Here is a 13108-nt window from a genome sequence, read left to right on the forward strand (position 1 = left end):
AAAATCTTGGTGGGGAGTCAGGGGGAGGGTGGTGATGGGGGGTAGGGACGAACCCCCATGGTATAATTCCGCCTCCCTAGTCTTCCCCCAGTCCCTGCGAATGGACGCCTGGGTCGCAATCCCTTGAGGGGTGAATTCCGAGGCCCGCGAGAGGGAAGACCCGGGCGCCGTGGATTTGAACGCGTGCGATCCCTGTCCCAGCGAGAACCAGACGTCCTCATCTGCCCCTCTCCTCTTCCTCCTCCCACCCCCCCTTGGAAGACAATTCTCGGGCTTTATTTCAGGTTTTTTTCTGGAATTTTTTTTGTGTGTGTTCTAGGTTTTTTTTTTTTTGTATTTTCTTTTGTTATTGTTCCTCTTTTTGCTTTGTCTCTTCTCTCCGCCCCGCGCTGCCCCCCATCCAGTACCTTCCCCCTCCCCAGCCCAACCTCTCCTACCCCCCTCCCCACCCCCCACACCCTCCCCAACCCCGCGGCACCCATCCAGAATGAACAAGCCCTTGATAGACGAGCGCCGCGCAGGCCCCCTGCGGACGGGGGTCATCCGACTAGGGGGAGGGGGCGGGTAGGGGCCCAGCGCGACCTCCGCCCCCCTCCTTGCCACCCCTCCCCCCTCCCACAACCCTCCCACAAGGTTCCCCGCAGATCCCTGACGTGGTAAGGGGAGAGGGCTGCAAGCACCCTCCCCCCAAGGACGGAGCGCCCCCCCCTCGGGGGTAGGGGGCAGCAGAAGGGGAATGGGCTTGGGGGAAGGAGGGGGAGCTCCCTTCTTTGGCAGCTGAACATGGGGGGGACCAGGGGCGATGCCCTCCCCCGCTTTGCCCACAGTAGGGGAGGGGGCTTTCCAGGGGAAGGGGGTGGCTTAGAATTTCCAAGCCCTAGGAATAGAGGGACTGGGAAGCGTGCAGGAAGGAACAGCCATGCTGGAGGGAGGAGTTTTTGGGAGAGACGGAAAGTTTAGGAGAAGGGGGAGGGGAGGCGGTGTCGTCGTGCAAAATGGATGGACCGGAAGTCGGAGGAGGGAGGAGCTGAGAGGGCAAAGACGGGCAGGGAGAGGAGGAAGCGAGGAAGCAAAGTGGGCAAGAACTGAGAATGCACAGAATCTTCTCTTGGCCAGAAAAAGAGTGTACAGAGCTAAGAGAATAGGCAGAGTGCAAAATGATCATAAGAGCTGATCTTTGGGGGCAGAAAAAAAAGTGCCAGGAAAAGAAACAATAATACAGTCCCAAGAGCGTGTGGAATGAGATGAGTGTGCAAAAGGAAAGAGGCTGCAGAGTTCTCCAAGAGAGATGGAAAAAGTTACCCAAGAACAACCAGCAATTCAAGCATGAGCGGGCAAGGCAGGGCTGCGGGGTGCAAGAGCCTAGTTAAGGGTGAAAAGGCGGCTTCGAGAGCAGAGGAAGTGCTGGGGAGGATGCGTGTGCAAGAGCGGGCGTGCAAGAAGCTTCATCAAAGAGTTGACAGTGGAGATGGACAAGGATCTGGGAAACGACGGGGCGAGGGAGTGGGGAAGCCTGGCAAAGAGGAGAAGATACGGTTCCTAGGAGGCGAGGGTGCAAGCAACAGTGGGGAAGGGAGAGGGGCAAGGAGGGGGCGTGGGAGTGTCACTGTGAGACGGAGAGGTGGGTAGAGTGAGAATGTGGGGGTGCAGGATTAAGGGGAGAGGGTGCTTCAGGAGAACGGAGGCGCGAGTTTAGGGGAAGGCGCACGGTCTGAGAGAGGGCGAGGGAAAGGGTGTCCCAAGTGTGTCTGCAGCAAGGGCCCAGAGATTCTTCAGGAGAGAGGGGTGGGGGTGAAGAGGGCGCCCGTGGGAAGAGTCTGAAACCAGGGGGGTGTGGAGCGTGGGGGAGACAGACGCCGTGGTGTGCCAGGGAAGCCGAACGTGAGCCGGAAGCAAAGGCAGGCGGAGGAAGCCAAGGCGGAGCGCGCTAGACAGCCAGAGGGCGCATTTGTGCAAAATTGTAGCCCAGGGAGGGGAGAAAGGTGAGCTGGCGTGCAAAGGAGCGTGCAAGAGCCTGGGGCGGGGGCGGGGGGGCTGCTGTGTGTGCTGGGGAGAGGGGAGGGTGGGGAGAGCCAGGGGCCTGGAGAGGGGGGGAAGGGTGGTTAGAGGGGCGGCAGATGGTGGAATCTGAGGGCGTCCCCTTCCTCTGCGGCCTGGGGGACGACCCCCAACCGGTTAGGCTCAGGGCTGACCCTCTATGGCTCTGTCTGTCCCCCGCTCCCCAGAATCGACCCTTCCCTCCTTCTCCATCCCCCCTCTGTGATTTCCTCCAGCCCCCCTCCGCTCCCCCCACCCCTTCACACACACACACAGTCTCGTGTCAGCTGCCCCCTCCTGTGAGGTGCAAATGTCTGGCCGGGATCAGGCCACCTGGTGACCTCCGGCCTTGGGAGACAAGGGTCAGGGCGCAGTTCTAGCAGAGTCCCTGGCCCGGGGAGAGAAGGACGGTTGGGTTGGGGTGGGGGCGGTCAGAGGTCAAGAGGCCAGCTGGCTCAAGGGTTCTGTGGACGGGCTGGTCCGTCCAGGCCAGCCATCACCTCTCCAGGAAAAACTTGAGAGCCCGGTCGATGTTCATGCGGTGTCCCACTCTGGTCACCCCCAAATCGACGTAGTCCTCCTTGGTCAAGGCGGGCAGGTGGGAGCCATCGATCTCGTGGTCCAGGAACCGGGCTCGGTGTTCGGCCAAGCCCAGCCACTCTAGCCAGTCAGCCACATCGAACTTGGTCCAGAAGCCCAGAGGTTTAGCGCCGAACGGCTTGTCCGGGGGCAGGGAAAGCAGGCGGGTCGGTGAGAGGGAGCGGGAGGCCCCTGACAAGGCCCCGCCGAGACCCCCGGACATCCCGGGGTGGGGCGCCACAAAGACGGGGGCGAAGGGGTCGGCCGAGCCTCCTGCCCCTCCGGTGGGGGAGCCGCGCATGTCAAAGAGGCCCGGGTAGAGGGGTCCGGAAGGCAGGATGGGGAGGGACGAGGGCCGGGGCGCAGGGCTGACCTTGTGCTCCGAGGCGGGCAGCAGTGAGGGGCTGGGGGCCCGGCGGAGCAAAGGTGGGCGCATCTCGAACTCCACGCCCTGGAGGTGGCGGGCGGACGTGGAGGAGGAGGAAGCCGATGGGGAGGTGGCCCCCGGGGCTGCAGCGGCTGAAGGGGACACCGCGGTTCCCGTGGGGAGTGGCGGCAGAGGTGGTTTGGACCAGTTCTGAAACAGGCTGCTCACAGGTTTGGAGAGGAGCGAGGACTGGGAGTCTTCGGAGAGTCTGGAATGTGATAAGGGGGCGGGGGTGGAAGAGAGGGGTGGGGTGGGGGGCAGGGGCGGGGTGAGAAAGAGGCAGAGGTCAAGATACAGGGAGAGAGGAAGAGAGACCAGGGCAGGGGGTAGAGAGATGGGAAAAGATGGAAGGAGCGAGCGAGGGGGTAAGATGGATGTCAGGACAGAAAATGAAGGGAAAGAAAAGTGAGAGGACAGGGAGAGGGCGACAGTCGAGAGAGATGAAAGAAAAAGAGACATTAAGTGATAATAATAATAATCGCCACCACTTACTGATGCTCACGTGTGCCAGGCATTGTTCTAAGTGCTTTTACAGATCGCATCTCAATGGAATCCCCGTGACAGCCCTGATGCAGGTTACTATTATTATCAGCAGCACAGAGAGGTTAAGTAACTTGCCTAAGGACACACAGCCAGGAAGTGGCAGAGCCCAGTTATATGGCACCAAAGTCTGAGCTCTTAACCACTACCCTATACTGCCTTCCGGGTTATGGCCAAGTCACAGCAGAGTGGAAGACAGGGAGACGGTGAGAGAGGAACAAAAAAAGAGGGGGAGCATTCAGGGGAGAGAGATGGAAGGGGACAGGGGACAGAGAGAGAGAGAGAGATGAGGAGAGGGCAATGAAAGAGAGAAGAAACGAGGGGAGAAAAGGGTTCCCCTCATCCCTTTAGCTCCCTCCACAACAGTCCCTGCCTCAGGGTCTTTGAACGGTTCCCTCAGCTTAGCGCTCTTTTCCCTCGAGGAGCCACAGTTTGCTCCTTTTCCTCCTCCAGTCTCTGTTTAGCTTGCCTGTTATTTGAGACACCTCTCCCAACCATCCCATTATTGTATTTTTTTCCCCTAGGATGATGGCAGTGACTTTGTTTACTGTCTGACCTCCACCTCTGCTTATCAGGCTGTGAGCTCTATAAGGGATATGCTGTGCTTGTTTTGTCCATTGCGGGGTCCCTCCCTCTCCCCCTGAAAGGGCACCCGGTTAACAGAATAGATGGCAAGTCAATCATTGGTGGATGGGTCAACTAAATTAAGCATCCTTTCCTCCATCATCAGTGAGATGCCTTAATATCTCAAAGACCTCTAAGACCTTAAAAACCACCTTAGAATATCACTGTAAGGATATCAAACCCTCAAGCAGAATTAAAGTAAGCTCTGAAGAAGGACAAGAGGGTTAAAAAACCTCCACTCGCTCTGTCTGTCTGAGTCAGGAATGTGACTCTATACTTTCCCTAAGATTAGAAGGGCTTGAACTTGGAGCTGATTCCAACTAGCTAGCTTCTTTGGAAAAGTTCCCTGCATCTTTCCGGATTCCTCCATCTATACTTGATGGCCTTTTAAGAGACCCCCTCCCCTCCTCCATCTCATGGTACAACAATTGGCCTCAAAAACCCTTTTAGGTGAGTTCTATGTCTTCCTCCTTCTACAGAGAGGTAGATTCCTTTGCCGAAGGTCACCCAGTTAACAAGTGCAGGGGCTGGAACCAGGACCCCTCCCCCCCCCCCAAAAAAAAAAACAAAAAAAAACCTAGCTCCAGAACCATGCTTGTAACCACCATGCCCTAAAGCCTCTTGTCTTGAACCAACTCTGGGCTCAAAGGGACTCAGAGATTTCAGGGATTGTCAGAAATGACAACCCACCAAGGAAACGGACATTGGCAAGTTGTGCTCTAATCTCCTCTGTTCATCACTCTTTTTGTTCATCATGGAATGTGGGTTGTCATGGTGATGGGAGGAGATCACAGAAGCTACTGAGATAAAGGGAAATTTTGAGTGCCTGGGAAAGCATGCTTCTCTAAGGGCGAACTTCTCCAAGCCAGCCTGGTTTGTTTTCTTCCTACCGCCTAAAGGGACGGGGTTGATGCGGGAGGTGGGCTCCGGGACCCACAGCATCAGCCCCTCTGGCTTCCACTGCCAACGGCCAGCCGCGCACCCTGCTCACCTCTGCCGCTGCAGGGAGGAAGTCCGCTCCGGGACGTAGCTGGCTCCCCCGTGGTGGCTGTCCCCGCTTCCCCCGCTGCCTCCCCGGGCCCAGGGCAGAGCGCCACCAGCTGCCGAGGAGCCCCCAAACTGTTGAAGCTTGGAGCTGAGTTCACTGATGATGCTGGCTTTTACTGTGGCCAAGGCTGAGGCCTGAGGCTGGGCTAAGGGCCCCGGCAGCGGGGGCGGCGGCGGGCCCGGGCCCTCCTCCCAGGGCAGCAGCTTCCGAGGCAGGGAGGAGGCCGACGGCAAGGGCACTGACGGACCTTCCGGCTCTACAGCCACGGGGCCGCCAGCCACGCCTGCCGTCGAGGATCCCGGACAACCGCTCAGGGCCAGCAGCCCATCGGTTCCCGCCCCCGTCACCGAGACAGTGGGGCTGGTGGGAGTGACAGGGTCTCGGAGTCCCCCACCGGGGCCCGGCCGCAGGCCTCCTCCGGCCCCAAGCGCCCGGCCCCGGAGCTTAGAGGGAGTCATGAGCTGCGGGGGGTATGGGGGGCCAGGAGTGCCGCTGCCCCCGAAGGCCTGGCCGTCCAAGTATGCCACGTAGGTGTCCAGGAGCTCCGGCCCACCGGCCACGCTGGCACCGCCACTGCCTCCAACGCCCCCGGTTCCAGCCCCTGCGCCGCCGCCTTCAGCGGACAGGCTGCTCAGCGTGGAGGCGCTGCTGATGGTCTCCAGGGGGTGGTCGCTGCTACTCCGACTGTCCACCTCCTCAATACCAGAATCCGTGCCCGGCGGAGGGTCTGGGCCAGGTTGGGGAGCTGGGGGAGCCGGGGCGGCTGGGGCGGGAGGGCCTGGAGGAGGGGGGTCCCCGGGAGCCGCGGGGGCCCCCTGGGTCAGCGTTGCCACCTCGCTGTCATAGGAAGTCAGGCTGGATGCGGTCGAGTCCAGGGTGGGAGGGGCGGCGGCCACGGCCGGGGGCGGCACAGGGGGCAAGGGGGTGGTCGGGGTGGGTGGGTCCGGCAGCGGGTGGGGAGGCCCGGGCGTGAGGGGCGACTCCGGCTTCTCGAAGCTGTTGGAAAACTCGAGGGGCGGGGGCAGCGGTTCCACAAAGAGGAATTCGCCGTCTTCTACGTCCACCGAGGGGGCGGGCGGCGGCAGGACCAGCAGGGGGAGCCCGTTCTCTTCACTGCCCCGCGGGGAGGTCGGCGAGGGCGGCGCCGAGCGGCGCGGACTGGGCGGCGGGACCCCCGGCCCGTCCTCCGAGGGGGGCCCCCTTCCACCCGCCCCTCCGGCCCGGGGCTGGCAGTTCTCCAGGAACCGCACGTGGAGGGGCAGCCGCTCGGGCTCCTCCGGGGGGGCGCCGGATCTCCAGGGCTTGCTCACCCCGGGGTGCGGGGCGGGGGGCTCGGGCCCCAGCTGCAGCAGGAGGGGCCCGACCCCGGGAGCTGTGGGAGGCAGGCGGTGCAGCAAGGAGCGTCGGGCCGCCGGAGGGCTGGCCGGAAGGGACTTCTCCTGGCTGCCCAGCCCTGCCCGGTACCCCAGCTCCCGGCGGGCCGGGTCCGGGGGCGAGGCTCCCCAGAGGCGCAGCACTGGCTCGTGGTGGGCGTGGGGCGAGTGGTGGTGTGGAGTGGGCGGCGGGGCCTCGTAGCGGGGCGATGGGGGCCTCGGAGGGGGCTGGGGGGGCCCACCGCCCTCCGAGGACTCCTTCAGCGCCCGCTCCCGGGCGGCCAGGGCCAGCCCGAGTGGGGAGGCCGGGTCCAGGGCCTTGCCGGTCAGCGGGTGGACCAGGGGTCGCGGCGGCAGGAAGCTGGTAAAGGCGCTGCTGCCCCCGTAGGCTCGCCCCCCGGCCGCGTAGCCCGCGTAGCCGCTGCCGCTGCTGGCGCCCGCCGACTCCAGCCGGAGGTAGGGCTCGGCCGAAAACATGCCTTCGTCGATGGACTTGGAGTGGCGCAGCCGGGGGCCCGGGGGCGCCCCTGGGCCCAGCGAGCTGTCGCCGCCGTCCTCGTCGCCCGCGTCGGTGGAGAGGAAGAGCGTGGACCGCCGGCGGGCTTCGTTCTGCCAGCCCCCTTCCCTCCGAGCTGCCCCCACCAGGGCCGCTCCGAACTGGCTGGTGAAATCCAGGGTGGCCGGGCCACTGGGCGAGACGGGGGTGGGCACGGGCGAGGGGGACGGCGGCACGGGCGACACGGCCGGGGCGGGGCTGGGCGCGGAAGAGCCGCCGCCGCCGCCCGCGGCCTCGGGCTGGCTCGGGGGCTCCGCCTCGGTGCTGCTCCCCTGGCTGCTGCGGCCGCTGCTACTAGTGGATGGCGCCTTGATGATGATGGTGGGGATGGGGATGGAGTTCTTTTCCGAAGGGGCGGCCGCGGCCGGCGGCGGCGGCGGCGGCGGCTGCGGGGACGCCGGAGACGTGGGCGAGGGGGCGGGCGGGAGGCCGCCGCCCTTCTGGGGCTCGCCTTCGACGACTTTGGTCTGCTTGACGAGCGGGCCCTTGCGCCCGCGGCCGGAACGGGCGGGCACGTACATGGCCGCGCTGGCCGCCCGAGGAGGCAGCTGGAAGTAGCGCAGCGCCGGGGCCTGGGAGGGGCCGCCCGCGCCGCCCCCGCTGCCGTGGTGCGACGGGGACAGCGCCCCCGGGGTCGGGCTGGGCCCGCCGCCCCGCCAGCCTCGCAGGCTGGGCTGGGGCCCCAGAGCCAGGCGGGGTGGGGGGTCGTCGGGGGAGCCGCCGGTCTCCATCTCCGGGGGGTGAGGCGGGTGGGCGTGGTGGTGGTGTGGCGCGGGGGGCGGGGCGTGGTGGTGGTGATGGTGGGGCGGGTGGTGATGGGCTGGGGGCAGGGGCCCGCTGTGATACAAGCTCTTCTCTCGGCTCCCTATCCGGGTGTCAGGCGGGGCTGGCCCATCGAAGGACGCCGGGGATGAGGCCGGGTGGGTGCCACCTGAGCTGGGGTTGAAGGGCCCACCCCGGGGAGAGGGAGTGAGGCGGCCGGAGGAGGACGGGGCTGGAGGTGTGCTGTAGGGGGGCTCTGGTGGGGACGTGGTGGGCGGCGGGGGGATGTCCTCCGAACCAGGCACAGACAGACTGCGGCTGAACTTCATGGCTGGGGGTGCTAGGTAGGGTCTATCGTCTTCTGCAGCCCCTGGGAAGACACAGAGGATCCAGGAGCAGGGCGGGGGTGGGAGGGGTGGTCTCCCCTAACCCTATGGAGCTAGAGTATTACAACAACAACAGCCATGATCATACTAATGGTGACACCCAGTAGATGTTAAGAAGGACGTTAGTCCAGAGCTTCCTTCCCCAGCTGTGGCAAATGCAAATCCGCTCAATACAGTAATTCAGGTTGTGCACTGCACAACAGCAAACAGCAGAGGGAGCAAGAGAGGTGGGGCGAAATTCAGATGTACTTCTTCCCCGGGCCAGGAGAGGGCGTCTTTTCTAACTCGTCCAAAGGTATAATATAATATAGGCTAGGGGGTCTCTGGAGAAGGAAATGGCAACCCCAGTATTCTTGCCTGGAGAATCCCATGGGCAGAGGAGCCTGGCTAGCTACAGTCCATGGGGTCGCAAGAGTCGGACACTAATTAGTGACTAAAGCACCACCACCACCAGGGGTCTCTTGTGGTGAGCGAAACTGGCTTGAGCCAGGAAGAGAAACCTTGTTTATGTGCGTAGTTCTAATTTCTTTTCTTGACAGGCAGAAAAGAAATGTAATTAGCACATCAAATCTGTGATTTCACAGATGGAACTCAGGATGAGGCTAATATTTTAAAAGAGGGAGCCAATTTATAGGTAAGCAATGTCGGGTGGATGTAAGGGTAGCTGTTATTAGGCAAATGACACACATTGGTGGACTGTGGACACCGAAGTTGGGGAAAAGCTAGATTCAAACAGCAAGACAACTTGGAGAAAACCAGAGGAGTGAAATCTTTTGCCTACTGATCAACTGCCAGGGCTCAGTCCTTCACTCTCTCTTCACCTGACTTCTCTTTCTCCCCTGACTATCTCAGCCAGTGTCACCACTTCATTCACCACTTCCCTGCTGAAGACTCCCATGCTTGTCTTGGACCCCATCTTTGCCCCAGAGCTCTGGGCTCATGTATCCAAATGTTGCATCTTTTTGGATGTCTCATTGGCATCTCAAGCTCAGCAGACCCTAAACTGAGCTCCTGATCTCTCCTGTGATCTTCCCAAGCTGCTCTCTCAGCAAATGGCAGCTCAGTCCCCCACCTACCTCAGGACCTTTGCACTGACTGTGCCTACTCCATGGAATGCCTTATCTCCAGATATCCCCACGGCTCCCCACTCATCTCCAAGTTTCAGCTCAAACCTGCCCCCCCCCTCCCAGCATGCCTGACCTCTCTCATTCTACTCTTTTTCCTTTTTTTCCCCCATAGCACTCACCACAATTAACATACTATATTATTTTCTTATTTCTCCTCCTTATAATCTGTTGTCTGTCTTCCCCTGCTAGAAGGTAATTTCCACGAGGGCGGGACCCTTTAGTCTGTTTTGTTTCCTGACAAATCCCCAGTAGTCTAGCCTTGCATATGGTAGTGCTCAATAAACATCTGTAGAATGAATGAATAAATAAATGGAGTCAGGTATGAGAGAATGAACCAGAGTCTGTGGTGGGGGCTTTAACTTACTGCATCCAGGCAGGGGCAGTGATGCCCCCATTTTCTAGATGCAGCGCCCCAGGCCCAGAGAGGTGAAGCCACCTCCCCCCGATCACACAGCTGGGATGGACAAGAACCAGGATTCAAACCCAGGTTTGCCCAGCAACAAAGCCTGAGCTCTTTGCCCAACTTCATGGTCACATATGGAAGGAGAAAAGAACATCCCCAGGCACCCTTGTTATCCCCATAAACCATCACCCTCCCAGCCTCCCCTTTCCCCTCTGGCATCCCTTATGCCTACCCCTGCAGGTGACATACCAATAGATTTTTGCCGGAGCATGAGCCCAGGTCCAGGAGGCAGGTAGGAAGGACGTTCGTAACTTGGCTGGGAGCGGTGGTGGGGATCAAAGCTTGACTTTGGGTTGGCAGTCAGAGGAGGAGAGAGAAAAGAGAGTGAGGGAAGATCAGTCAGGGCATGGAAATCCATGGATTCCCCCCACGGCCATCCTCCTTCCCTTCTCCAGCCTCTGCAGGAAGGGAAAGGGGTGTGAAGGAAGTGGAAGGGAATTCTGGGGAAGAGAAAGGTTTCTGAATCCTGACGGCAGCATGGGGGAGGAAGAAAGAGGGAAAGAAAAGGCAGATTATCAACTGAGTCTGCTCTGTTTCCAACCGATCACTAATCTGGGCACTTTTTCTCCACTCGTGTTGTCACTGCTCAGGTCCAAGTGACCACCATCACTTGCTGGGATGGCGGCAGTAGCCTCTTCTTGGCTCCTGGCTGCCACAGCTGTCCTGACACCCTTTTCTGATCTACTTTTCACACAAGAGTCAGAGGCGGGCTTCCCTGGTGGGCCAGTGGTTAAGGATTGGCCTTGTAATGCAAGGGACAGTGGTCCGACCCCTGATCTGGGAAGATACCACACGCTGTGGAGCAACTGAGCCCAAGAGCTGAAACTATGGAGCCTGTGCACAGCAACTCTTGAAGCCAGGGCACTCTAGAGTTGGTACTGCGCTACAAGAGAAGCCACCGCAGGAGAAGTCTGTGTACTGCAACTAGAGAAAAGCCCATGCAGCAACAAAGATCCAGCACTGCCAAATAAATAAAAATTAATCAATCTAAAAAAGAAAACATGAGGGATCTTTCTAAAAGAAACTCAAATCATGCTATTGCCCTGCTTAAAATCCTACTATTGCATCTCGCATCAGGTCAGAGGGGATCCAAATTTCTGAGTCTGATCTTCAAGTCCCCCTGTGGTAGGCACTGCCTGTGCTCACCCAGATATCTCCTTGGCCAGGATGCTGTGTCCATCCCAAGCTGCAGCATCACCTTCCTGCAGCACTTGGCGGCCCCTTGTTCTGAAGAATCACCCTCCCCCAAAGGAGCTGATGTGCCCAGGCAGTTAGGTGTCCCCACTTCTGGAAGCAGCAGCCCGCAGCCCACTGACATGAAAGTCTAAGGCGGGATTAACTCCATCCTGTCATTCACACTCCAGAGATCTGTGAGAGTTCAGGCTGAAGGGGAAATTCAGTGGAGATCAGGCTTGCTGACCTCTGCAGCTCATCCTGTCTCCCCAGCTCCCTTAAAAGTTCCCCCTTAAGAAATCATTGTCTCGAGCATCCGTATCTCAGACTCCGACTCTAGGAAACCCAAACTAAGACACTATGTATGATCTAGCCCTTGCCTACATCTCCTACTCTGGTCCCACCACACCCACCTTTTCTTGCTCCTCCGATGCCTCAAGGTCCATCCCTGTTTAGGACACTTACAAGTCCTGGATCTTCTCTCTGCAATGGTTTCCTCCTAATCATCACAGATTCTTTCCCATCTTTACCTCTTCTGCTCAAACATCCCTCCCAGTCACAGCCTACTGCATTTCTCTGTCCTGTCTTCTTCAAGGCACTTCTCTCCATCTGAAATGATCTGGTTTACTTGTTTACTGTCTGTCTCCCCGTCTAGAATGTTGGCTCCCTGAAGGCACCAGACATTTTCCCAGGTGCTACGGGTACAGGGTCAAGGGCTTATGATAATTCTAGAGGAGAAATGTTTTCATTTCTTTTCAGATAGGAAGGAGACTTGAATATAGTTCAGACTGGATAACATTCATCCCAGGTTAGAGTTATTATAATTATTTGCTTACTTGTTTGTTGTCTGTCTTCCTCAGCATGTGGCCTACCCAATACCCATTCTACTCGATAAGAAGAGCCTGATCTTCTTTGGCACTTATTAAGAGACTGTATTTCCCAACCTCCCTTGTGACTAGGTGTGGTCATGGGACTAAGGCAGGCCCAAATGCATAAGTGGAAGTGTTGTGTGCTATTTCTGGAAAGTCTCATTAGAGGTAACCCAAGAAGCAACAATGTGCCCTCCTTTGCACTCCTGTCTTTCCACTGTTCCTTATTCCTGCTATCTGGAATGCTGGTGCAATAGCTGGAGCTCCAGCAGCCATTGTGGACTATGAGGGAACTTTGTGTCTGGGATGAGAAGGATTCTAGATCTTCATGACCATAGAGGGTACCACACCTCCCTTGGACTTCTTACTCCTGACTTGTTCAACATGACAGAGATATAAGCATTTATCTTGTTCAAACCTCTGTTATTTGGAGATTTCTCTTACCATGGAACTCAATTCCCCAAAGATACCCCCACTCCCTTTGCCAATATAAATTCTCTAAAGGAAGTACTTTATTTACAAACAAACTTTGTTTGACAGGTTCCCTCCTATACTACCAGGACTGGGCAGCAGGTCTAGCACACAGTAGGTGCTCAGCAAATATTTGTAGAATGAAGGACATCCTGACAAGATGTGGCAAGCCACTGATGATGTAATACTAGATTGCCTCTGAGAGACTGATGGCGGGTGGATCACAGTGACAGGGGAGAAGTCAAAGCAGGAGGAGGCAATGGAGGGGGCGGAATAAAGGTGGAGGGGCTAGGGTGACAGAGGAAGAGTTCCCCTAACAGAAGAGGATCCAGACTCAAGGGAGAGGTGTCTGATCGGCACACTGGAAGACCTTCTAAGTGTGGGAAGAAGGGGGATCAAAGAACGGGTTAGTTCGGCACCAAGAGGGATCAGAGTGGCAGAGGAGATGCCAGATTGACAGAGGAGGCATAATAGCGTCTGAGGAGGCTAGGAGTGACTGCCTGAGGGGTGGACCGACTCAAGGCGGAACAGGCTGACCTGTCAACAAACTGGGAGCGTCCTCTCCCGCGCAGAGAGGGCAGCCAGTCAGAGGGCGCCAAGTGCCGTGACGACGTCACCGGCTGCCTGGCAGATTTCTCCCCAGGAGGTCGGCCAGAGGTCCCGCCCTCCTCTG

The 13108-nt window shown here is 58.8% G+C and overlaps 1 protein-coding gene across 1 annotated transcript in view; it reads right to left on the reverse strand.

Annotated features, from left to right (window-relative positions):
- Window positions 1–2061: 2061 nt before the first annotated feature.
- SHANK1 (SH3 and multiple ankyrin repeat domains 1) overlaps window positions 2062–13108 on the reverse strand; it is a 48352-nt gene continuing 37305 nt past the window's right edge. Inside the window, exons 22-24 of the mRNA XM_061139882.1 lie at window positions 10112–10208; window positions 5199–8316; window positions 2062–3251 (exon numbers count right to left, since the gene is read on the reverse strand). Coding sequence (XP_060995865.1) covers window positions 2534–3251; window positions 5199–8316; window positions 10112–10208 — 3933 coding nt within the window. The 3' untranslated portion in view covers window positions 2062–2533. The remainder of the gene's footprint in view (window positions 3252–5198; window positions 8317–10111; window positions 10209–13108) is intronic.

This window comes from Dama dama, chromosome 4 (assembly GCF_033118175.1).
Source record: "Dama dama isolate Ldn47 chromosome 4, ASM3311817v1, whole genome shotgun sequence".
Classification (NCBI taxonomy): domain Eukaryota; kingdom Metazoa; phylum Chordata; class Mammalia; order Artiodactyla; family Cervidae; genus Dama; species Dama dama.